Source organism: Rutilus rutilus (genome assembly GCF_951802725.1).
Source record: "Rutilus rutilus genome assembly, chromosome: 5".
Lineage (NCBI taxonomy): Eukaryota > Metazoa > Chordata > Actinopteri > Cypriniformes > Leuciscidae > Rutilus > Rutilus rutilus.
Window position 1 is genome coordinate 2,981,666 of NC_140213.1, and position 27,374 is coordinate 3,009,039.

General features: G+C 41.2%; 1 protein-coding gene across 2 annotated transcripts; it reads left to right on the forward strand.

The window, feature by feature from the left end:
* Nucleotides 1-18,436: 18,436 nt before the first annotated feature.
* On the forward strand, nt 18,437-27,159 carry LOC311291023 (uncharacterized protein). Of its 2 annotated transcripts, none has more exons than XM_084409843.1 (2): nt 18,437-18,515; nt 24,991-27,159. In XM_084409843.1, the coding sequence occupies exon 2, from the start codon at nt 25,048-25,050 to the stop codon at nt 27,070-27,072; it is 2,025 nt and encodes a 674-aa protein (XP_084265969.1). In that variant the 5' UTR covers nt 18,437-18,515; nt 24,991-25,047; the 3' UTR covers nt 27,073-27,159. The 2 variants fall into 2 exon arrangements, with proteins under 2 accessions (XP_084265969.1, XP_084265970.1); XM_084409844.1 differs by lacking the exon at nt 18,437-18,515 and adding an exon at nt 18,923-19,081.
* Nucleotides 27,160-27,374: the final 215 nt, after the last annotated feature.

Genomic DNA, 27,374 nt, shown 5'->3' on the forward strand with positions numbered 1-27,374 from the left:
CATGAATATATGCATAGGATGTGTATTATGAAAAGTGTGTAATTTATGTTGGTGCATGACACCAGTGTTACCTTGTCTACTCGTCAGTGCTGTTTCTAATGCCGAGTCTCTCTAACCGTTTCTCCACCTAATCTCCTCCATATCGCTTTATATTACAGCATTCTGTGCAGAATCCAAAGGATACGATACGTTTTCTGGTCTGCGCCGACTCGATCATGTTTTTTACAAGGGATATTTCTCACAGTTGCTGCTTTATTTTTCATACTTACAACTTTATTTCTCACAATGAGAATTTAATTAAACTTTATTTTACAGTTACCTTATATATTTTACTCTGGCAGAAACAGATGGTTAATGTGCAGCAAGTTGGTAAATTGACAAATAATAAAACAATGCTGAAGTCTCTCCGCTTACTGAAGTGAGGTGGACCCCGGCCGTATCCAGACCAGATGGTGGATCTGCACCTGGACCTAGTGTTGTTTTTGGCAGCCTGTTTTAATTTTAGTTTTAGTCTAGTCTTTGTGTCAGGCTGTCATTTTAGTTTTTATTAGTTTTAGTCACATTCATACTCTTTTTAGTCTAGTCAAGTTTTAGTCGACGAAAACTGATGACATTTTAGTCTAGTTTTAGTCGACGAAAACTGATGACATTTTAGTCTAGTTTTAGTCAATGAAAATTGATGACATTTTAGTCTAGTTTTAGTCAATGAAAATTGTATTTTAGTCTCTTTTTAGTAATGCGATTATATTTAACCTTGTCAATAGAATTTCAAACAAGGCTATCTTATTATAGGCTATTTAGTAGGCCTATATTTAGGGCTGTGATGGTGGCAGGTTTTTTTTTACCACCGCGGTAATGGACCAAATACCGGCGGTGGTTGGGGGGTTATTTAAAAAACAAAAAACAAAAAAACTCGTTTTATATTTCCACACAAAGACGCGTGATATAGCCTACACACTCTGCGCTTTGAGAGGGATGTGGGACACGAGCAGGAAAACACGAAGATATCGATCTCCATCGATCTCTTTATGATATCTTCGTGTTTTCTACTTGATGTAAATTGGTTTGAAGAGTGAATTTTATCCTCCACAAGGGCGAAATATTTAGGCTATGTTTGAGATCGCGCTGCCAGAGAAAGTGAAACTAAAAATCACCCGCGCGTGTGAAACGCGCTTTACAACTAAACACTAAAGTTGTAAAAACTAAACGTTTTTCTACTTTACCACAGTAAAGAATACGAATATAATAGGCCTAATTAAAAGCGAACCAAGAAACGTTTATAATACCTTTAGAAAATGGGTGAGACGTGACGTGAGTGAAGATTTGGGAAAAGAAACAAGAGATTCCATGCAGGGATGAGTCACGATTTTTGGATATTCGATTAGTTTATTTAATTATAGGATATCGAATAGGTTGTGCGATTATTCTCTAAAATAAAATCTCCATGTTCTGGCGCTGATGCGGTGACGCGTTCAGACGCTGCCAATAACATACAGCTGTCACAAAGAACCGGCAAATGTAATGATTATGAATGTGTCAAATATATCAATGAGACATTTTAATAGAATAACTAATGGAGTAATATATTGTTAAATTCGCTGATAATCGGGTGACCAGATCGCAATCCAGAATTTAAAGCCGACAAAGCTATGGGTTCACGCACAACTCTCTCATTCGTCGTGACGTTTTAACATTTCGTCTCGTCTCGTTTTGGTCAACGAAAATGAAGAGACATTTTAGCATAGTTTTTATTTTTAAAACCACATTTAGTCTCGTTTTTATTCGTCAACGATATTGCATTATACATGTATTTTAGTCATCGTCACATGACCATGCATTTACGTCTAGTCTCGTCTCGTTTTCGTCAGGTGATAACGGTTCGTTGACGACAATATTTCGTCATAATTTTCGTTGACGAAAGCAACACTACCTGGACCCAACCATGACGCATCCCTGAAGTGCCAGCCTCATCAGCCCTGTGAAAGCCTCATCGACATGCCCAATCTGACGTCTGACCAATCTGAATGCTGCCTGGATCATAATCATACAGTGGTCGCTCGTTGGCCAGAGAAGAACTGGCCCCCGACTAAGCCTGGGTTCTCCATTTTATCACCTGATGTTGGTTCCTTGCCACTGTTGCCTTGGCTTTTGGCTTGCTTAGTTGGGACATTTACAGTTTTTTACAATTGCTATGACAATTTTTTCAATACTTTTAACAAATTTCCTAAACTCTTAACGCACCAACACACCTACAACACACAATTGGCAAAACAGTTAATTTCATGCTCAAAATCACACATTGTAAACTAAACTCCAACTCTAATTTTCAAAATACAATAATACACTAGCAACAATACATTATGTTTACCAAAACACTGCAAACATGTCTCAAAATCAATTTTTTTTTACTAATGTAACCCTCGTTCCCTGAAGGAGGGAACGGGAGACGTAACGTCGACGTGACGACGTTCAGGGAGCCCTATCAACTTCAAGTGTCTACAGAACGAGCCAATGAACGTTGGCGTGCATGAATCGCGTCACGCACACATTGTTTTTCGCTGAGGAGCCGAGATTTGTGACGGCCATGCAGCGATGGTCAGCAACCGTGGCGTTTTCCAAGGGATCTCAATTACGTCGTCACATCGACGTTACGTCGTTACCTGAAGGACGGAACGGGAGACGTAACGTCGATGTGACAACGTAATTGAGATCCCTTGGAAAACGCCACGGTTGCTGCCACATCCAGCGCCCTATGCAAGACTCTCAGACCCCCACTTGGCTGGGGCGGAAGATCTGCGTAGAGGGAGTTCAACTGCTGTTCCATTATACCCCACACAGAGGAACTCTTTGGATAACACTGGGAAAGCGTGCCTTTCCGGGGAAAGGACGCTGCAGAGCCACATCCTTCCCGAAGGGAGGTAACATGTGGAGAATACACATATGGACTGGCCGAAGGGGCAGTGCAACATATGCAATGTCACTGGGGTGGCTCCAATCCGAAGGGGGAGGCTACACCGGACAGTGACGGCAGAGCAGACTCTGCCAAGGGAAAGACACAGGCTCAGACCACCTTGGCGGTTGATGTACGCAACGGTCGCAGTGCTGTCCGTACGGATCAGTACGTGCTTGCCTAGTAGCAGCATTTTGAAGCGGCTCAGCGCAAGACATACTGCTAACAACTCGAGGCAGTTGATGTACCAATGCAGTTGAGGCCCCTGCATCGACATCTGGTCATCAGGTGGAGCCCCAAAGGAAACGGTTGGTCGTTCCGGAGAAGGACCAAGACGTTCGCTAAGGGGCTCCAATGGCAACAGCGCTTGTGAGGTGTGAGGGGCCCGTGGAGGTTGTCTAGACGGGGAAGCCCTCACGGTAATCCTCAGATCACCCTGGTCATGCGCCAAAGTAGGTCTATTCTGCGGGGCAGAATAAACACTAGATCGGGGCATAGGCGAGGGGACTGCACCTCCCTTGAGGTAAGCGAGTCTCGATCTAAGCGCTGAGATAGTCATATTCCCGCAATGGTAACATGAACTATCCACAAAAGCTGCCTCAGCGTGTTGAATGCCCAAACACGAGAGGCAACTACTGTGGCCATCTGCTGGCGCCAGGGAACGACGGCATCCAGAAACGCACAAGCGGAATGACATCTTGAAAAAGACGCAGGGTCACGCTTGTGTTGCTCTTTTAGAAAATAAAAAAGGTTGAAAAATAACTCTCTCAGTGCTGAGGCACCCAGGCGTAGCCGCAGTGTGAATGACACACACACAGGGGAATGCCCACCGAACCGACACACACACACAGACACAATGCAATAGTGCTGTGAAAACAGCAGTTGTGAGCTGCAATGCTTGCGGCCACCGCTGATCGCGCCGTCATACCAACACTGTAAGCAGAGAGTAGATTTCTTTAAAGTCTTCAAAAGCGCTGAATTCTTGTAGACAGAAGTCTCACAGAAGCTCGGCTCCGAAGTGAAAGACAATGTGTGCGTGCGCCCGCTTCCTGTTTATACCCACGCTGCGGGGCGGGGGCGCGTGACGCGATTCACGCACGCCAACGTTCATTGGCTCGTTCAGTACATTCGAAGTTGATAGGGCTCCCTGAAGTGATCCCAATTAAGTCGTCACGTCATTACGTCGAACGTGAGCGACTGAAAGGGAACACTAATGGCGCTTTTCCATTACCAGTACCAGCTCAACTCGACTCGACTCGACTCGACTCGTCTCGGCTCATCTCGCTTTTCGCTCTGTTTTCCAGTGCAGATAGTGCCTCCACAATAGTACCTGGTTGTCATAGCGACGCCGCAGGAAACTGCCGTGACGTAATCTTCTACGGACACACACCCGCTACCCACACACACAGGACAATGGAGGAAATCGAGTGTATGCTGTTTTTGGATGTTTTTGTTTTTGCTGTTTTTTATTCAGGATACTCCGTCTGGCGCGTGCAGTGATGACGCAGTGAATAGTGACGATTCTCTCTGACCAATCAGCAGTCTGCCGTGTTTTCATGTCATATTTTAGTATCGCCTCAGCTCGCCTCAGCTCGCTCAGAACCTCGCCAGAGGTGATACGAAAAAAAGTACCTGGAAGCAGGTACAGGTACAACTTTTACACAGTGGAAAACCAAAGGCGAGTCGAGGCAAGTCGAGGCGAGCTGGTACTGTGTAGTGGAAAAGCGCCATAACATATGTTCTCATCCAACAGGAAGATTTAGTCAATCATAGCACAATGTCATAAAAACACTAACATCAGATGGAATTACAGAAACTACATTATTTTATATGTGTCAGGTATGCCCTTATACAACAGACAGTATATTGTATTGATCATAGATTGTGTTTTGCACTCCAGTTTCTTTTGAAGCCTCTCTACATTTTTGTTTTGTTGGGTTTAGGTCTTTTGCTGCAGAAATTCAGTAAAAAAAAAAAAAGACCCATTGTGCTTTATGTACGGTTAATGAAAAAATGCAGACAGAGACAGAATTGCTGCAATAAAGACTTTATTTGCAAAAGGACATTACTGCAAGATAACAAAAATATGCAATATAGCTGCCATTTATTATGTGAAAATACAAAATATATGAACAGAAAAAGCAAAAAAAAAGCAAAAAAAAAGAGTCATCTTCTAATTATCTATTTGCATAATTCAATCAGCTGTTTCTCAGTAACAATACAATAAAATACAGGGGATATATTTGTGTTTCAATTCACAATATAAACAGCTGTTTACCTTGACTTTAGCCTTTAAGGTTAGGTTTAGAACATAGTGTTATCTGTTCTGACATACAGTGTCATTGGTAAATTTGGCCGTAAAAATCCATTGTTTTGGTCTTGTTTGAGCTTGTGTGTAAAAGAAGTTCAAGCATTTTAAATTTGTGTTAATTGTATGCATTTTGTGTTAAAGCAACAAGAAATGTGTTAGTAGTATAGCTTACACAGACGGATGTAGTGCTAACTGTGTTAAGAGTTTTGGAAAATTATTAAAAGTATTGAAAAGTCTGTCATAGCAATTGCAAAAAAACTGTAATATTCAACATTATTGATCTGCCTTATTTAGGGTGGACGATGATGCAATTTTCTTCTAGAAACAAACTTTGTTGTACTATTTTCATGTTATCAATGTGAAGCTGCTTTGACACAATCTGTATTGTAAAAAGTGACTTGACTTGACTGAAATTAAAGATTTCCTGCTCTTTTTTGAAATGCAGCAAATTTAAGTGTGTGTAGTAAAGTACGATTGTAAATAATTTTTGTGATCAGTGAAATATAGTGCAATAAGCCTTTACTTGAACATTACATGCATTTGTTAGTAGAACTAGTTTATAATGTTTTAATGTTATAATGACTACTTCAGTACAGTATCTGTTAGTGACACTGAATATACCCAGTAGGATATTAATGCAACTGTGCATGATTAGTTGATAAAATCTCAACAGTCACACATACTGTGTGGTTGATATAAAGCAGTTAAGATCAGCAAAGTTTACAAGACCTTAGGCTGCTTTAGGCTTTTCTCTTCTCTCTTGGCAGTGACAGAAACTTGAGATTACAGCTGTAAAACTAAAACAGTGATAGATGGACAGAAACTGATAGGGCTTTTCTGAGCAGCAAGGTGTCATTTTTCTGATGGTTCAACATTCTTTGTCATGCCTTTTCTTGCACACTTTTATAAATTAAAGCATTACTTTAGGTTTTAAGGAAAGACTTAAAAATGCAGCAAACAGGACTGGGCACTGAGGAAGTCTTGGCATTTGCCAGTCGTACCTTAAATCAGGCAGAAAGAAATTATACGACCACAGAACAAGAATGTTTGGCAGTCGTGTGGGCCCTCGAAAATTGGAGGTATTACTTGGAAGGAAAATTCTTCACGGTCGTTACTGATCTCTCTCCCTTGATGTGGGTTTTCAAAACACAGATGAGCAGGGTGAAATGTTTAACTAAAAGATATCCGCATTCTTTCCCCGGTAGATTAATCATGTTGCATTAAGACAACTGGTTTGTGTTAGACCTTTTCTGAAATGTTATTTTTGTTTAAATAGGCAATGCAGCCTTTAAAAACCGCTAGGTAAATATAAACTCGCACAGTAAACATTGGATAAAGCCAGGTTCAGAAGTCCTCTTTCAATTTGCTGACAGTGGGGATTTTTGGATGCCTCTTTTTTTTAATCTCCATAATTCATTTATTGTTGAAATCAATAAACAATTTCTTTGTCTTTTCTCATTCTAGGACTGTTTGGCGATCCTAACAAAACTTTTCAGGGTAACATGCTGACATTAATATCCCAACTGCTTATGTTTCTGTAGCCAACATCAGTGTTATCACCCTTTACCACTGGTTTCTGTTGCGGTTATGAGGCGGTTATGATCAGGCTAACGTTGTGATAGATTAATGTCAAACTAGTATGCTTGAAATTTAAGTTAAATTGATTAAAATTATTTTTTTATTTTTTTCACATTTATTCATTATTAAAATAACTTCTATAACCCACAGTAATATACAAACTAGCTTTGCATTCAAAACTCCTGAGAGCATGTTTATTTCATGTACATTTTATGAAATGTATGAAGCAAGTTTGTTATGTAAAAACCTGCATAAGCATGAAGGCTGTCTGACCTTAAGACTCTCTGTATCTGTTAGAGTGGCAACAAGAAAGAGCGCTTTACTAGTTCAGAAGCAATCCACACACCCACACACACACACACACACACGGTTTGTGGTTTACCCTGACAGGAAATCCCACAGTCATTGCATCCGGACAACACCCTTTGTTTGCAAAGAAAGACATTGACATTAAAAAAATAAAATACAATTACACTGTACATTATACAAAACAAAACCCAACAAAAACTCCTAGAAATGTACAAACCAAAAACATACAAAAGACAGCTGGGCAATTACAGTTCAGATAATTCATATTGTGCTATGATGAGGCTGCACAACACGTGTCCATTGGTTTATTATTACATGTGTGCAAATAGGCGTATGTCTCTACAGACGAGGAGCTTTTGTTCGTGACCGTTCCTCTCCGGTTCCTCTTATCTGACCAGGTGGAAGGTCAGCCAGTACATGAACACGGGCTGTGCTGCAGCGATGGCCATGGTCAGGTACATCCGCAGCTGGTTTTTGGCTCCTCGCACTAACCGTCCCTCCGCGGCGGCCTCAGACAGGATCTTCAACCGTAGAGTCCGAATCTGTCAGCGAAACAGAAGGAAGATCAGGAGGCGTTACAGAACCTTCGCAGGTCAGACCCTAAATGACACTGTAACCACCCATACAGAATTTTTTTTTTTGAAATATATTTTAAAGTGTCAAAAATATATGTGGCATATATTCCAAATACATTGACGTTGTTCACTTATATTTATCATTCTGAAATATATACTGAAATGTAACAAAAATATATGATGTTAAGTGTGAAATATATTTACATTTATAACATGTAATGTAAAATATATGACAAAATATATGGTCATAAAATGTTTAGCTTGCTAAAGAAGGGTCGAAAATGTATTTTGATCATAGTAATTCCTCTACCTTTTCCCCTATACACAACAGTAGGCTACCATATTTCACTACTGTATTATGACACACAGCTATAATAAATACTGTACTTACATTTAAATGACTGCAATGTAAAGTGACAGATAGTTGCTTTCCTAGGACTATTAGGCCATATTAGTTGGCACGTACCTAACACTAAGTGCAATTATTAGATTTATTGTAGTTTTATTGACATCTTTTCTTAAGTCATTTAAATATCGAAAATATGCACAATATTTATGATGCAAGTATAGCAGTGACACTCCAACAGTGAAGTGCACTTAAACAATAGATTGAACTCAGTGTCTAACACTGCATACACACACTATTAAATAACTGTATTCAATTCTGTAAAAATAGGGGAAAAAACTCTGCATTCTGTGTGTTATTTCCTACATAAAATTGTCATTTTAGGCCAATAAAGTCAGTAAAGGGGCAGCTGTGGCCTACTGGTTAGGGTTTCGGGCTTTGGGCTTCGGGCTGGTAACCGAAGGGTTGCCGGTTTGATCCCCGACCAGTAGGAAAAATGTGGGCGGGGGAAGTGGTAGAGCACTGCTCTCCCATGCCCACATCCATGGCTGAAGTGGTCTATCTAAAAAATAAATTGAAAATGTGTTGTTTGTTTGTGAAAATGTTCACTTTTTTAATTTCAAAATATATTTCAAATGAAACAATTTGCAGAAGTTAAAACATATATGAACATACAGTACCAGTCAAAAGTTTGGAAACATTACTATTTTTAATGTTTTTGAAAGAAGTCTCTTATGCTCATCAAGCCTGCAGTAAAAAAAAAAAAAACAGTAATATTATGAAATATTATTACAATTTAAAATAATGGTTCTCTTTTTTAATATATTTTAAAATGTAATTTATTTTTGTGATGCAAAGCTGAATTTTCATCAGCAAGTACTCCAGTCTTTGGTGTCTTATGATCCTTCAGAAATCATTCTAATATGATGATTTGATACTCAGTTATTATCAATGATGGAAACAGTTGTGCTGTTTAATATATTTTTTTGGAATACTTTTTTCAGGATTCATTGATGAGTAAAACGTTAACAGCATTTATTCATAAAAACAGCATTTATTCAAAATAAAAACATTTCTAACAATATAAATCGTTACCATCACCTTTTATCAATTTAACGCATCCTTGTTGAATTAAAGTACTAATTTCTTAAAAAAAAAAAATAGTTATTGTTCCCAAACTTTTGAACGGTAGTGTATATTGTTACAACAGATTTCTATTCTAAATAAATACAGTTCTTTTTAACTTTTTATTCATCAAATAATCCTGAAAAAAGTATCTCAGGTTATAAAAAAAATATTAAGCAGCACAACTGTTTCCAACATTGATCATAAATCAGCATATTAGAATGATTTCTGAAGGATCATAAGACACCAAAGACTGGAGTACTTGCTGATGAAAATTCAGCTTTGCATCACAAAAATAAATTACATTTTAAAGTATATTAAAAAAGAGAACCATTATTTTAAATTGTAATAATATTTCATAATATTACTGTTTTTTGTTGTTGTTGTTGTTGTTGTTTTTTAACTGCAGGCTTGATGAGCATAAGAGACTTCTTTCAAAAACATTAAAAATAGTAATGTTTCCAAACTTTTGACTGGTACTGTATATGTAAACATATATGAAAATATATTTACATATATTTAACTAAAATATATTTATTGGGCCAATTTCAAATATTTGCATATATTCCAAATATATATTTTGAAAATATATTTCAAATATATTTCTTTTGTGTATGGGCAGGGTTCCCACACCTTGGTTAACTTCAAATTCAAGGACTTAATGTGGGGACACATTTGTTGTGACCAACAACAAACGCTGAGGTACCATTGTAGTAGTTTTGTGCGCGCATGAATGTCATGGCAACGTACAACACAGACTACCTCACTTTAAACACTTAACGTAACGCATAAATGCGTGTAACTAACGTAAATCAAGCAAGCTAGTATGCATAGGCCATGAAGTGTGCGAAATAACACATTAGCAGACCGGAGAATTTTCCCCAGAAAACTTCTTGCACAAAATAAATTCAAGCACGTTTAAGGACGTGTTGTATGTCTATATATGTTTATTTTAAAAAGCTTTCCAGGGCCTTGACTTTTTTTTTTTTTTTTTTTTTTTTTTTTTGATTCACAAACTTTTAAGGATTTCAAGGACCCGTGGGAATCTGAAATCTGCTGCATAATTTAGATCTGCTGCTCATTCAATACATCTATGTGCCGTATGAGTGAATTCAGACAGCAACAGATGTTGTAACAGTGTCTTTTTTATATAAACTTTACAATGGTTTAAAGGTTACAATGGATGGAAAGGAATATTATATACAGACTACCGTTCAAAGGTTTAGGGTTGGTAAGATTTTTTTAATGCATGTAAAAATAAAACCTTGTGATGTTTTTACTGTACTAGACTAACTGAGACTTGTTCCAGCACTTGTATACTGTTGCCCTCTTGCTGGTCTGATTGCTTCTATCGTTCTCCTCATTTGTAAGTCTCTTTGGATAAAAACGTCTGCTAATGATTAAATGTAAATGTAATGCATTTGACAGAGGTCTCTTCTGCTCACAGAGTCTGCATTTCTGTGTTAAAAAAAAAAAAAAGTTGTGAAACATTATTACAACTTAAACCGCTGTTTTCTATGTGAATATATAGTAAAGTGTAATTTATTCCTGTGATCAAAGCTGAATGTTCAGCATCATTACTCCAGTCTTCAGTGTCACATGATCCTTCAGAAATCAGTCTAATATGAGGAGTTGATGCTCAACAAACATTTCAATGTTGAAAACAGTTAATATTTTTGTAGAAATATTTCAGGATTCTGTGAAGCATAGAAAGTAATATATATATATATATATGTAACGTTATAAATGTCTTTACTCTAAATTTTGATCAATTTAATCGGTTGCAGCAACATGTAATAAAATGCAGCTAATAAAAATGTCATGGTTTTTTTTTTTTTTTTTTTTTTTGCTAAAAACATCCAATAATGCAAATTTTTTGACAGCTTTTCTGAACTAAAACCAAGAAACAGAAACACGACGACTGGCCGTTTGAACTTCAGCAAAGTGATGAATATAACGCTTTACTATAAAATACAGCAGCATATGAAGCCATCTCTCAATACACACCGTAAAGACAAAGATAGAGACGCAGCACCACAGCAGTGTGAGGTAATATCCCGTCCGGCCAAACAAAAGTCCTGCCACGACTCCCACGATCATCCTGAGGAAACAAACACCGCATTCTTTGCTATATATTCAAAGTAATGCACTGTACAGCCATACAAAGTCAATATGCTTTTCTTATCAGGGACTTTAAAAACGTTTAAAAGCACACAGATGATAAAGCTGGCAGTTTTAGAGTAAACTAGACTAGTTATAGCCAGTATGAGGACAATACTGGGAAACTATACTCATTTATATACAATTAAATATTAAATGCAAACTAATTTCGTTTCAATTTGTAGTTAAAATATATATTTTTTAAAGAATATGTACTTGTGCAGCAAATATTACTCAATAGCACCACCTAGAGTCCAAAATACCAGCCGAATTGGTTTGACCGCAGATACATGATAGATGATGATATTGTGGTGAATCTAGGGTAAACAAAGAACCAATGTCCTCACCCAACATATTTGTATCCAGAAAAGGCCACCAGGTCGATGGTGGTGAGGTCAGTGTTAACGGTTACCAGATAAAGACTGAGGAGCACGGCCAAAACCTCGATAATGAGCCACACCAGGCCGAGCTGGCCTGAATGCCCAAAATCTCTGGAGAAAACCTGAAAACAAGAACCGAGAAGCAAAATCAGGTCGGGAAAAAAAACAAAAAAAACAAGTCATGACAAAAAAAATGAACAATGAGTAACAGGAGGTCAAGAGCAGTCAGGAAGATTGAAGGAAGTTCCCCTTTCCTCTGAAACTCCTGCATCATCAAAACAAGTTCCTCTCTATGAATCAAAAATGGACAATTCTTGTTTTTATGGAATATTGCAGTGTTCAATATAAATTATTTATCCACACATTGTTTTGTTTTTTGTTGTTGTTTTTTTGTGCCTTGTAATCTTGAATCAGAATATCTTTCCCTCCCTCTTGCAGCATCTCTTCTCTTCTCTAATGATGAGGGCAGGGAAACCTGTCAATCACATGAGATCCACCAATAGCATCCAATCAACTCCTCATGCAAGCCCCGCCCTCCATTTGTTCTCGTTCCAAAAGCCGTTTCACTGGGATATGGCACAATATGGAACAAACATCAATTTGAAAATGTAAATATAATATTGTATTAACAAAGAATAATAATAGTTATTTTATAAATTAATTATTTGAGATTTCATTAAGGTGATATGGAAAAACTAAAAACTTATCAGTGAGCAAAAAGTTCCTCTGTTTTTGAAATTTTTGTTAAGGGGTCAAGGGGTAAATCTTAGCCAGTATAATGTTTAATGTTTAATTTGTCCACTGACAGCCTTGGCATAAGCATTCCATTCCCACACCGTTGAATTCTCCCAGTATCTGCTGTAGATGAGTGAAACTGGCTCTTACCGGTTCTGTGTGCCCAGAGCCAGTCCTGCAACCAGGACATACGTAATGAAACCCATCACTGCGGAGCCAGAGCCAAACAAACACATACAGATGCATTTAGTGAACATTTCCATGACTGTACACTTTCCCATGAATATTTAATAAGATCCTTTGAATTTTTAAATAGCTCATCAATAAGTAAAGTTCATGAATTGAAAGATATTATTATTATTAAAGAATATGGCTTGGAGTCATACCGGGAATGTACAGATCAGGGGCGTTGATATCAAACCGTGGTGCAACTGGTGTGTCCTGCTGATAGCTCACCTCCCAGTTCTGCAGAGAGAGGTGTAGTAAATTGGATGCTATAGACAAGGTCGTCCAGTAGAGGGCGGCATGGATTTGCATATGTTACCTTTTCTCTTGATGCACTGTAGCAGAGAGTAGTGTTGTTCCGGTGTCAGTCTGTTATCTGCTGAGACGGTGTCGAGATGCGTTGTCCAATCTGCACCTGTTAATAAAGATTCAAAGTAATTTATCTCCATGTCTCCACATTTATGATGCACCAAAGGATATTACATAAATGGATAAAAGGATAAAGGATAAAAAGGCACTAAGGAACCAGGCTGAAAATTGTACACGGAGTACAGTCCACGTGCAGAGAAGAGCAGACGGTGGATAAAAACGATGGCAGCGCTGTCGAAAAAATTAGCACAACATTGTGAGTACGGGGCAACGCTTTCACAAATGCTGTGTGACAGACTCGTGTGTGGAGTGAATGATGACAGGATGCAGAGATGGCTATTGTCGGAAGTGGACTTAAACTTCGAGAAAGCACTTAATATCTGTCAAGCAATGAGTCGGCAAACAAAAATGTAAAAGATTTACAAGGAATGTTAACAGATGAGACAGCGCAAGTAACGAGGATACTGAAAGGACAAACATCGGTGCATAGAGTGTATTCAGCGGAAAAGAAAGGCCAGAAAAAAGACTTTGTGTGTTACAGAAATCATGCGCCCGAGGAATGCAGGAATGCCCGAGTGGAGATCATGCAATCTGAACTTGAAGACATATACAGGTGAGAAGATGGGGAGCGCTAGCCAGGCCCACAGAGACCGTACAAGCGGGACCAAAAGCCTATCCGCAGTTGGGCAGCGAGGTGGAACACAGGGATGCGGCATCGGGGGGCTCTTTTTGCAAGGCGGCCCGTAGCGGGGTCTGAGTGTGTTGTGCAACACTTACCTGGTTTCACAGGGCAAGGGGCGCAGGAGGAGACCTGGTTGTGCTCTTGAACTGTGTCCAGTTGGCTGCTGGCGATAGAAGAGGCGGATGAGAGTGATGAGGATTCTCTCCTCCCACTGCTCTCTGGGCCCTCTTCTGACCCAGAGTTGGATGAAACTTGCTCTTTTATTGAAAATGTAGGTTCCGCTGGTTTTAACGGCAGTGGCGGAACACAAACAAAAGAAAACAAAAGATTTCCCACCCGGCCCTCTTCCGGGGAAGATAGTGGTGTGGCCCCCATCTCCTGAAGAGCAGTCCCCTCCATCTGTGGGTCGCCCGTTCTAGGGCCTCTTGCCTTTGGCTTTGGCACCCCTCTTGGCAGGGGCCTGGACAGGATAGGCGGCCTGCCTGCGGCTAGCTCCTCAGCGCCGCTTAGGTGGAGACTGCTGTGAGGGCAGACGAAGGAGGACGCCCTCAGTGACGAGCAAACTTTGGTGCAGCGGATGGGTAGAGGCAGCAGCTGACCGTGAGGCAGGCCTGCTTGATGGCCTATATGGCATATAACCCTTAGCCGGTGAGAGAGGAGGAGCCACTGGAACGGTTTCTGGCAGTGAAAGGTGCCGCCCACGAACCAGTGAGCTCCTCATGCACCTCTGGGAAGAAAGGAACCTTCTCACCTTCTCTGTGACCTACTCCTCCATGGAGGGGGCGCACGAGAGGCGACACTGGTTCTCTGGCCCTCTCTATGGTCCTCAGACCGTGAGGGGCCAGGTCCTCCCGCTTGCCTGGGTGTGGATGCGGATCTCAGCGGTATGCAGGTCCTAAAAGCCGCTGAGTGCGCCTTTGCCTCTCTGAACTTTCCAACCACCGCCTCCACGGAGGTGCCGAAAAGTTCAGAGGGTGAAACCGGCAAATCGAGGAGAAAGCCCTTCTCTTTCTCTCCGATGTCAGCCAGGATTAAACACAGATGTCTCTCCCTGGCCACCATCGCTGCCATTGAACGGCCGATCACGGCAGCAGTTTGCTTAGTAGCAAGATCAGTGGTGCGGTGCAGCTCTGCAACCGCCTCAGGGGACATCCCTGCCCCCTGGTCGAGATCCCCCAGCAGATCAACTTGGTACGCCTGACCCACTGCCGTGTATGCTCTGCCATTCAAGTGAGATGTTGCTTTATGCGGTTTGGATGGCAGGGTTGGAGCTCTCAGTGTCGAAGCCGTCGACACGTGCCCATGTTCCCCTATACCCTCAACATCAGCGAAACTAGCCCGCTGATGTTGATGGATACAGGCCGAATACGGGTTCTTCAATGCCCTCTCAATCTCCGTATGTAGATGAGGAAGGAATGGAAGTCCTCACCTGAGCTGGTGGCTTATGGCCGGGGAGAAACCGATCAACAAGACTTCTGAAAGTGACCTCTACCATATCGCGCTGCCAAGGCAACCGCAGCCTGCCCGCAGTGCAGTCCATAACATCCACCAGCTAGGCGGAGGAGAGAAATCCTCCACCTGCAGCTCACCCTCATCAGCCGCCGAACCGTCTGAGAGGGTTATCCTCTTCTCAAGGTGATCGACAAGCTCCATCTGGGAACCCCATGATGCACGTCGCCACTCTGCCTCAGCATGAGCGGGACCCGAACCACGAGGTCCAGACACTGAGCCCTCTTCGCTCAAGAAGAGGGCCAGACGAGAGCGCAGTGTTCTCAAGGGAAAACGCTCACAGTTTGCACCAGTGGCCTAGGCAGAAATTGTATTTTGGGGTGGGCCAGTGAAAAAGTGAGTGGGCCTATAGTTTTTCCTAGAAAAAAAATGACTTAAATAGTAATTAAATCTTAGAGAGTAGAAAAAAGAACTGCAAAAACAGTTACACCTTTATTTTGCAATATTCGGCAAAGGCAATAACAAAACACTGTTAACCAATGTTCAACCAACAGAGCTCAATAAAGGCTGGACTTCTAAAACCTGTCTATTTTATTCAGGCTAGTCAGCAGTGCAAAGACAGTTCACCCGAAAATATAGTAGGCTAAAAGTAAAACTAGGCTAAAAGCATTATTTCATGAAAATCTCGGTAGATTAAGTCAGTGGCGTGTCTTCTTTCTCAACTCTTGCTTTTTTCAAATAAAACATTAAAGAAACTTGTTTAGCCATTATTGTGGCGATGTTAATACATTGGCTAAAGGCCGCCAGAGCCTGCCGTCCAGAGAGTCTTCCTGTCAGAAGAACCCCTAGCAACCATAGCAACCAATTAGGCCTACGTTCCGGAAGGAGGCTTTCTACAACTTGCTTCAACAATTCCAACAATTAAATTCGGAAAACAAATTAAACACATACACCAGTCAACAATAAATCAGGTTTATATCAATATTAACTCCATACCGCGAGGCGGGAAGCACCCTGATATGTTCACGCATCCTCGCCGCTTTGCCATAGGTTTGTACAGCTCCCACAGCCCAGCCAATCAGCACGCTATACAGCTCTGCACTGTGCTGGCTGTGCAGCTTCACTGCGTTTTAAAATAAAGGCTTCAATATTCTCGAGAAAATTAGTTTTCCCATTACGTCTAGCGACGCAATACTCGTTCCCGTTACTCTCAGGGAACCGAGGTTACGTTATTAACCGAGTACGTTTTGTGAGGGAACGCAAAGTTTCTCGAGGGAACGCAGACGATTTGAAAAAAAAAAGTTTTCCCGCCACCATGTCCGCCAGGTTGTTTGTTATTGAGTATGTGTGCACATGTTTTTATATCCCGTGTGTGTGTGAGAGAGAGGGAGTGTATTGAATGAGTATATTTGAATGAGCCTCCTGTGCACTTGTAAGTGAGCTGTTAAGGAGTTTTGTTTTCTGATGTCGTCCATCGTGTTGACTTTCAAAATCCAAAAAGTTGCAGATTACCAACCTAGGTTAGGTTGTGACATGTTTCTGTTTATCTCTGAAAACAGTTTTGACAGGTGTATTTTTCTGTTTTAGCAAGCTATCAATTTTATTGCTGTACCTCCACGCCAAAAATAACAATATTCTCATTCATAATTAGTGTATATTAAATGAAATCATAGGCTACTACTCTACAAGTATGTGCTTATTCTGTGCAATATATACTTTTTTGTGTCAACTCAAATTTTTGTCACATCGTCTTTCAACCTTGTACTGGCGCTTTAATTAAGCTCGAGCTGCTGAGCAGCACAGCAAAAAATAGACTTGACGCAAGTAGCAAGCTAACGTTTACTGTGGGGCTGCTGCTCGGTATAATAGTTTTCAAGAATATTAGGCCTATGCAAATAGCCTAGGCTACTAAAACGAACACTAAAACTTAACATGAACTGTTACAAATAATAGCAATTTATGCAAAAAAAAAAAGAAAAAAAAAGATGGAAAGCTGTCAGTCAGCACATTTCTTACCTTGACCACATTCTTCCATATGAATATATTTTCTGTTCTGATCTCACCAAGTCTGGGTAAACTACTGAGTAGGCACCAATCAGAGGCCGCATTTTTATTATGTCATCATGTAGACTTCTTACAAAGTATTTTACAGTATTTTAAAAATACAAAAATACAAAACATTAATGTATTTTGATACAAAATATTAAGTAACTTTCATCATCCCTATCAAATACAAATTACAAAATCGTATTATTTGAAATACGTATTTGAAACTATGTATCATAAATAGCCTACTGCTAATCCCTGACTACAGAAAGTGAAAGTAAAAACATCTGACGCTGAACTAACGGTGTGTATATTCTTTGGCCCTGTCCCAAATGGCGCACTTCATGTGGACTTTCGGTCTCGTGGACTTAAATTGCGTGTGCTCGCTGAGTCTACGAGTCCGTAGGCCATCCCAATCAGCATTTTAACGCTCTGAAGTGTGCTCAGCAGCGCCCCCTTTGTACCTTTGAAGCGGTCTTCCGCGAAGCCCGCATGGATACAGGCTCCACACACTTTAACTACCCAGGAATCTTTGCGAAAGGCCAATCAGACAACGGATGGGAGGAGATTTCGCTCACGGACAATTGTTAACATGGCTGAGAAGAAAATATTACGTTTTTTATGACCTGGATGTACATTTTACCAGTTGTTTCCTACAGTTTATGCAAACATTATGGTCATCGCCCAGTGGTTTATGTCTCAAACATAATAATAGTGCATTGAATAATACGATCGCATTATGATTCATTAAATAAATGAACCGAACGTCAGGGCTTTACTAAGTCATTTGTAAACATAGTATGAATATTGAAACCTGTAAATTCTTCTGAAACGCATGCACATTTTCATTATGTGTTAAAATTGTAATCTTAGTTCAAATGGAACATTATGTATTATTATGTACAACTGTATACATCATTTAAATAAGCATTATGTATCTATTGTCTAATGCCCAGGTGGCATACACAATATTAAAATACAGAACTGTAAAGCAGGCTGTGTAGTTGACATGGAGATAAGATGTCGGAGCGCAAAAATGTGGTTTCTCCTGTCCAACAACAACCAGACCGTTATTTCCAGCGTGACGATCGAGTCTGTCCCAAAAATACCTCTCAATGCTCCTCGTGGACTCGCGCCAAGGGCCCTATAGGTCTGCACTACATGACGTCACCAAAGTGTGGACTCTGAGGAAGTCCACAAGTCCGGAGTGTGCCATTTGGGACAGGGCGTTTCAGAGATGTTGAGAGCTGAATCTACTTCAGCGTGCTGATAACGGTAGGCAATTATTTCCTTAATATTTATCTTGTGGCTCATAAGTAGTGTAAATGAGAAGAGACGTATTTCGTGTTCAAAAGTTGTTTTTGAAATGAGAAGTTAATCTACTCAATTACATTTTCAATGACATTCTCTGACTGTTGTACACAGCAGTGAAGCACTGCCTTTTTCTTTTCTTTTTTTGACCCCAAATATGAAAATACACTGGATAATGATCGCTTTTCTGAAAATAAAAGAAGGCCTATAGGCTATTCAATACTTATTTTACAATAAATTATAGGTCAAAACAGTTAATCATTAGCTTATTTAGGTTTGATGAGGACAGGGAGCAAACCTTTTTTCTTTTCTTTTTTTTTTTGCTTGTCTTTGACAAATAGTTGACCGACCAACATCGTTGCTTATGTTGCACAACAGATCAAGGACAGAGTTTATTGAAAACTCGTGGCAGGTATTTCTGGTGAAATTAAACCGTTTCAGCAAGTCATATCTGAAGATCTTAAATGATTATGAACTGTGTTTTTATTTTTGAAAAATGCTTATCAGTTCTTCAACAATATTTTGATGAGGTAGGCTAACATTTTTTTCTGTCATTTTCCCTTGTAGTGCAATGGTATTCAATTTAAATATCTGATAGTAAAAGAAGTAGGCTAAACAAAATGTTTAGTAGGCCTACATAATTTGACATTTTAAAATTTAAATAATTCACTGTAAAAAAATTGTAACCTCCCTAACTCAAAATTTTCTAGTGACTGATAACATCTAAATTTTCCAACTGGCCCAAGTGAAATTCTGTACATTTCAATTGGCCCAAGTGAAAATCTGTAAATTTAATTTTATAATTTACAGAATTTCACTTGGGCCAATTGAAAAAATTTAGATGTTATCAGTCACTAGAAAATTAGGTTAGAATTTTTTTACAGTGTAGCTATAGGCCTACTGTAAGACTCATCTGCTGTATCTGTGCCCTGTTTTTTTAAAACTTGTATATTTCATGCAGAAATTTGAACTTGCTACACTGAAATGGCTTAGGTGTTACAATAAGCTTTTTTTTTTTGCATTATAGTTAACATGAACTAACAATCATTTGACCGCATTTCTTAGTCTTAGTAGTAATTTCAACATTTAGACTAATCAGGGCGTAGAATTTACGTGTCCCTACCAATATCAAGTGACACTGATATGTCCCTACAAATAATTTCGATCAAAACTTAAAATATATTTATATATAGCCTAACCACTGTTGTCCGGTTGTGTCTTGTGGTTTTTATGTAGGCTATTAGGCTTATTTTATTTAATCAGTAAACATCTTATTTAGATTAAAATCTCTTACAAAAGCATTCTGAGAAAAATGCGAAATTCATGGTACATAAACAGTTATATATCTGAGTCCCGCCTGCTTAACACACATCGCTAAACTGATTGGTTTTGTTTTTTCTTTCTAACTTGTGAGAGGCTCTTGTGTGAAGCGGCAATGCTCCTCCGAAGGAAACCTAGATGCGGGAAGCTTGGGAGAAATCAACAGTTCTGTGCAAAAAAATGCGGGGCAAATCAGTTTTTACTATTGTATTACAACCCCGGGACAAGTGGCAAACAATCGTTAGTTTCAGAGAGAGAGAGAGAGAGAGAGAGAGAGATTATGTAAGTGTGTGTGTGTGTGTGTGTGTGTAACTACATTATAGGGACAAAATGTCCCTATGCACCACAAAGATGGCAATATCCGAAATACTTGTCCTTGTGGGGATTTATTTATTTATGTTTTTATTTTTTGGAAAACAGCTGAAAATGTAAAAATGGCGAAAGTTTTCTGTGATAGGCAAGGTTAGTGAAGGGGGATATAATATACAGTTTGTACAGTATAAAATCATTATGTCGCAATATTACGCAACATTGGTCTTGTTGAAATGAGAGGACTGTTTGATGAAGTTGAAACACTTGTCATCCCAGTCTCATCAGCTGAGGCTGAAAGAAGTTTCAGTGCTCTTAGGAGACTGAAAACATGGCTCAGAACAATGGCACAAGTGACACTTAACAATAGTGCTGTGTGCCATGTCCAACAGGACAAACTGGACATTATTGATGTGAAACAAATATGCCAACAGTTCATTTCTGTTAAAGGGATAGTTCACTTAAAAAAGAAAATTCTGTCATAATTTACTCATCCTCATGTTGTTTCAAATCGAATTTCTTTCTTCTTCTGAACACAAAAGAAGATATTTTGAAGAATGTCGGTATAATAAATATCCGGGGCCGGGTCGCGGGGGCAGCAGTCTAAGCAGAGATGCCCAGACTTCCCTCTCCCTGGACACTTCCTCCAGCTCTTCCGGGGGGACACCGAGGCGTTCCCAGGCCAGCCGGGAGACATAGTCTCTCCAGCGTGTCCTAGGTCTTCCCCGGGGTCTCCTCCCAGTGGGACGCGCCTGGAACACCTTCCCGGGAAGGCGTCCAGGAGGCATCCGGAAAAGATGCCCGAGCCACCTCAGCTGACCCCTCTCGATGTGGAGGAGCAGCGGCTCTACTCTGAGCTCCTCCCGAGTGACCGAGCTTCTCACCCTATCTCTAAGGGATCGCCCAGCCACCCTGCGGAGAAATCTCATTTCGGCCGCCTGTATCCGGGATCTTGTCCTTTCGGTCATGACCCAAAGCTCATGACCATAGGTGAGAGTAGGAACGTAGATTGACCGGTAAATCGAGAGCTTCGCCTTGCGGCTCAGCTCTTTCTTCACCACGACAGACCGGTACATCGACCACATTACTGCAGAAGCTGCACCGATCCGTCTGTCAATCTCCCGTTCCATCCTTCCCTCACTCGTGAACAAAACCCCAAGATACTTAAACTCCTCCACTTGAGGCAGGAACTCTCCACCAACCTGAAGTGAGCAAGCCACCCTTTTCCGACTGAGGACCATGGCCTCGGATTTGGAGGTGCTGATTCTCATCCCAGCCGCTTCACACTCGGCTGCACACCGTCCCAGTGCATGCTGAAGGTCCTGGTTTGATGAGGCCAACACGACAACATCATCTGCAAAGAGCAGAGACGAAATCGTGTTGTCACCAAACCTGACACCCTCCGGCCCCTGGCTGCGCCTAGAAATTCTGTCCATAAAAATTATGAACAGAACCGGCGACAAAGGGCAGCCCTGCCGGAGTCCAACATGCACCGGGAACAAGTCTGACTTACTGCCGGCAATGCGAACCAAGCTCCTGCTTCGGTCGTACAGGGACCGGACAGCCCTTAGTAAAGGACCCCGGACCCCATACTCCCGGAGCACCCTCCACAGGCCACCGCGAGGGACACAGTCGAATGCCTTCTCCAAATCCACAAAGCACATGTGGACTGGTTGGGCAAACTCCCATGAACCCTCCAGCACCCTGTAGAGGGTATAGAACTGGTCCAGTGTTCCACGGCCTGGACGAAAATCACACTGTTCCTCCTGAATCCGAGGTTCTACTATCGGCCGTATTCTCCTCTCCAGTACCCTGGCATAGACTTTCCCAGGGAGGCTGAGAAGTGTGATCCCCCTATAGTTGGAACACACCCTCCGGTCCCCCTTCTTAAAAAGAGGGACCACCACCCCGGTCTGCCATCCCAGAGGCACTGTCCCAGACCGCCACGCGATGCTGCAGAGGCGTGTCAGCCAAGACAGCCCCACAACATCCAGAGACACAACATACACACACACACTAATCATTTTATGTTTGTGTGTAGAGTTACTAAGCAAAAACACAATTTTTCAAAGGAGTAACCTTTTTTTTTATCGATTGCCTAAACACATTTGTCCACTGACATCACATTTTCAAAACAGTTAATGCCTGGCAGAAATTTCCAGGCTCCCAGACTCTCTGAAATGGGTACCAGTTTTGATACTTCCCGTTGAGGGGATGTTGGATGGTACAGAGGTTTCGTGGGAATATCGGGAAGGGGCGAGAAGATGTTTTGTGCGCCCTGTCCCGACGGGGGCTATCCCCACAGAGCTGGGCGTAAGACCATCAGGACTTCGTCTTTTTAGAGATGATGGTCCTGAGGTCTTGCCTTGGAGGCTGCTGAATGCGACGAGCCGGTCTCCAGTCTTTACGAGGGAGAGCACGGCACCAAAGGAAATACCTCCATTATGTATTGTCTCACTTTACAGTGGTTGAAGCCGGCTTCATCCACTTAAATTAATTTGTGATGTGCCTCTTCAGCCTCAAACCATATCAACAATGGCAGACTCCTGTTCAACACTAAAGATCTTTCATCTGCCACCAGTGTGTGGTAGTGTGTGAATTCTATAAAGTAAAAGCAAAAAGCATTTTAAAATAGACATTATGGCAGTCACATAAATGTGATTGATGAAACATCTGCATTACTGTAGCGCAGTTTGTTCTGCTAACAGGGTAACAGTTAAGCTGAAATACACAGTGGTATACAGTAACATTGTGACTTACCTGTTCTCATTCCAAAAAAGCCTTTCAATAGATGCCACAGTGCTCCGACTCAGAATGGGATGGACCCTTTGTCCAGCCTCTCTAAAGGACAAGCCATGACTGATGACATAGTCAATAATTGTTGCTCAAATTGAATTTGAAACTTGAGCTCTAGTTTGTCGTCTTGCTGCGGCTCCTCCACCACGCATGCAGACTCCTCTTCCTCGGACTCATCTTCTTCGAACTTCTCTTCCTCTGACTCATCTTCCTCGGACTTCTCTTCCTCAGACTCATCTTCCTCGGACTCTTCTTCGGACTTCTCTTCCTCGGACTCATCTTCCTCGGACTCATCTTTTTTGGACTCCTCTTCCTCTGACTCATCTTCCTATGACTCATCTTCCTCGGACTTCTCTTCCTTGGACTCATCTTCCTCTGACTCATCTTCCTCGGACTCATCTTCCTCGGACTCATCTTCCTCAAACTCATCTTCCTCTGACTTTTTTTCCTCTGACTCATCTTCCTCGGACTCATCTTCCTCGGACTCATCTTCCTCGGACTCATCTTCCTCGGACTTCTCTCCCTCGGACTTCTCTCCCTCGGACTTCTCTTCCTCTGACTCATCTTTCTCGGACTCATCTTCCTCGGACTTCTCTCCCTCGGACTTCTCTCCCTCGGACTCATCTTCCTCGGACTTCTCTCCCTCGGACTTCTCTCCCTCGGACTTCTCTTCCTCTGACTCATCTTTCTCGGACTCATCTTCCTCGGACTTCTCTCCCTCGGACTCATCTTCCTTGGACTTCTCTTCCTCGGACTCATCTCCCTCAGACTCATCTTCCTCGGATTCATCTACCTCGGACTTCTCTTCTTCGGACTCCTCTTCCTCGGACTCATCTTCCTCTGGCCCCTCTGCCATGGCCCCTTGCTCTCCTTCCATGCCTTTGTTCTTTTTGATCCTTGCTTGCAAATATTATTCTCAGATAACAACTGGCTGGATGTACATATAACCTTATGTAAAAAGGATAATGTACATCCAGCCGGTTGTTATCTCAGAATATACATACATATACACAATATATATATATATATATATATACACACACACACACACACACACACAAAGCACCATCCAGCCGGTTGTTATCTCAGAATATATACAAACATATACACAATATCTATACATACATACATACACACACACACACACACACACACACACACACACACACACACACACACACAAAGCACTTTATCAGCAATAAAGTTGACTACCTGACTTGACTTGCATGCATATTCAGTGTGTGTGTGTGTGTGTGTGTGTGTGTGTAATTATATATATATATATATATATATATACGCATACAAGCTACAATATAGATTGTTTCGCAGCAGATTCACAATAGTAACAAATTCAAATTCTGGTATAAAGCAGCTCCAACAAGACAAAAGTGTCATTATTCAGCTTATGACTTCATTGTTGATTCAGATCAGTTCAATTACTGTAAAATTCATCTATTGTGCATACATACTCTATATACAGTGTATTTGTGCACATACATGTGACAAACTCCTGTACGCTCCACTGCACAGTGAACAAGCAAAAGACTCAAGATAGTAGTGTTTTACATTTTCACATCTGTGTGCAGTTTGGCGTGTTTGGCTCATCATTTCATAATATAAAAATAATCTATTATTAATCCCACAACCTAACCACAAACACTCAAAAACACTTAAATATAACCCAATTTCAACACTTACCCTCCCAGTTCAATCCTATGCAAAGCATGCAAATGCACTGCTGAGTGTTAGTTCATGTGTCATGAGTCCCAACACTTATGGAAGTGTACTGAACTCAATGAAATTAAATTGTGACAAAATATTCAATAACTGTGTTGCTTCGGCTCATTTTAAAACAGTAAAACAACTCAAAAATGTGTGTCTTTGAGTCTGACTTCTTGTGTTGTGGTTATTATGTGCAAGAGTTCACATCCCAGCCACAAGTGCATTTGTCCATTAAAGCCAAAAGCTTTATTAGAGACAACCATAAAATGTGTGTTTTCTTTCTTTTCCCTAGGGAAACCTGATGGAATATGACTAACTGAAGAGTGAATCTAAAGCAATCGCTTTTAAAATGAGGATTATACTGGTGATCTTTTTTTTGGTCATTTCAAAAGCATTTGGCGTTCAAGTGAAAGACGGTACTGAAGCATTTGGCGTTCAAGTGAAGGACGGTCCTGAAGCATCTGGCGTTCAAGTGAAGGACGGTCCTGAAGCATTTGACGTTCAAGTGAAGGACGGTCCTGAAGCATCTGGCGTTCAAGTGAAGGATGGTCCTGAAGCATTTGGCGTTCAAGTGAAGGACGGTCCTGAAGCATCTGGCGTTCAAGTGAAGGATGGTCCTGAAGCATTTGGCGTTCAAGTGAAGGACGGTCCTGAAGCATCTGACGTTCAAGTGAAGGATGGTCCTGAAGCATCTGGCGTTCAAGTGAAGGATGGTCCTGAAGCATTTGGCGTTCAAGTGAAGGACGGTCCTGAAGCATTTGACGTTCAAGTGAAGGATGGTCCTGAAGCATCTGGCGTTCAAGTGAAGGACGGTCCTGAAGCATCTGACGTTCAAGTGAAGGACGGTCCTGAAGCATCTGGCGTTCAAGTGAAGGATGGTCCTGAAGCATTTGACGTTCAAGTGAAGGATGGTCCTGAAGCATCTGGCGTTCAAGTGAAGGACGGTCCTGAAGCATTTGACGTTCAAGTGAAGGATGGTCCTGAAGCATCTGGCGTTCAAGTGAAGGACGGTCCTGAAGCATTTGACGTTCAAGTGAAGGATGGTCCTGAAGCATCTGGCGTTCAAGTGAAGGACGGTCCTGAAGCATTTGAAGATAAAGTGAAGGACGGTCCTGAAGCATTTGATGTTCAAGTGAAGGACGGTCCTAAAGCATGTGGCGTTCAAGTGAAGGACGGTCCTGAAGCATTTGACGTTCAAGTGAAGGACGGTCCTAAAGCATGTGGCGTTCAAGTGAAGGACGGTCCTGGGATTAAAGTCGGGAACCTTCACACATATGTGACCGGCTCTTATATGGATCATCGTTTCGGAGAGAAAGAGATAAAGACGATTGCCATCGTTCTCCGTGATGAACAGGTGACGTACAGGTGTGTGATGTGCTGTGAAGGGAGGAACGTGACTTCACCAGCCGAATACACAATTCACTACGACCACTTTGGTTTTGAGTACGGCACTGCTACTATCACATGCCAAATCGATAGCTCGTGCTCGACACCGACGCATGTTGCGTTAACAGCCAGTGAGATCTCGAACAGCATAACATCCTTCCAACCCATTAGAAACAGAGACATTCCAGCAGTCTTCCCGTATTCATTTACAGTCTGCATCTCTGTCATGTATGACTACAAGAATGTGCTGGGTTTAGTCCAGGCGATGGAGATGTTCAGACTGCTTGGTGCTCAAAGGGTGGTGATATATAAAACCAGCTGTGATTCAGACACACAGAAGGTTCTGGACTACTATGTGAAAAGAGGATTTGTGGAGATCATCCCATGGACGATTAAAAAACACATCACTGTGTCTCGAGGCTGGAAGAAGGCTGAATCACCCGGTCAGCTGCATTACTTCGGGCAAATTCCTGCACTTAATGACTGTGTTTATCGTTACATGTACCAAAGTCGCTATGTGGCTCTACATAACATTGATGAGTTAATTCTGCCTCTCAAGGTGAAGAAATGGACAGATCTGTTGCCTGAGCTTGAGAAAGAGCACGGCACTAATGTGGGCTTTGAGTTTGAGAATAACATATTCCCTTGCACCGCAAAAGCTGATTATGGACAAAACGAATGGAAAAATGTACAGGGAACAAATATTTTAAAGTGTATAGAGCGAATTCCAAATAGTTTAGACAATTACAAGATTATAGTGAATCCTCAGCTAGTTCTGAAGGCTACTGTACATGGCCTGCTGGAAACTGTGAAACCTCGACCCTGCACAGTAAGAGTGAAGAACTCCATCGCTCGCATGTACCACATGAAATTATCATACCCAACAAACGCAGACCTAATAAAAGATGATCGTCTGAATGACTATGCCGAAGATCTAATACCTGCTGTTTCCAAAGTTCTGCAGGACTGTGGATTCTTTAAGGACTAAATTATTGTTGTGAAGAACTTTCACTGGTTTCATGTCAGTAAAAAAAAAAAAAGATTAATAAAGTATTTTAAAACAAAACAAAACAAATGAACAGATGCCGTCTGGAGAAACCTGAGTGGACAGTCTGCATGAGGGTAAATTTCTAATGGATCGGTCTTTTCAAGGTCCACTGGATAATGCGCACGTGCCAAACGCGATCGAAACTAAATTGGGCTTTACACATTCCGACACATTCCTACAAGTTACACACTACTATGATACGGAATTCAAAAGCGGGATAAATGGCTATTTCTCTCAGACAA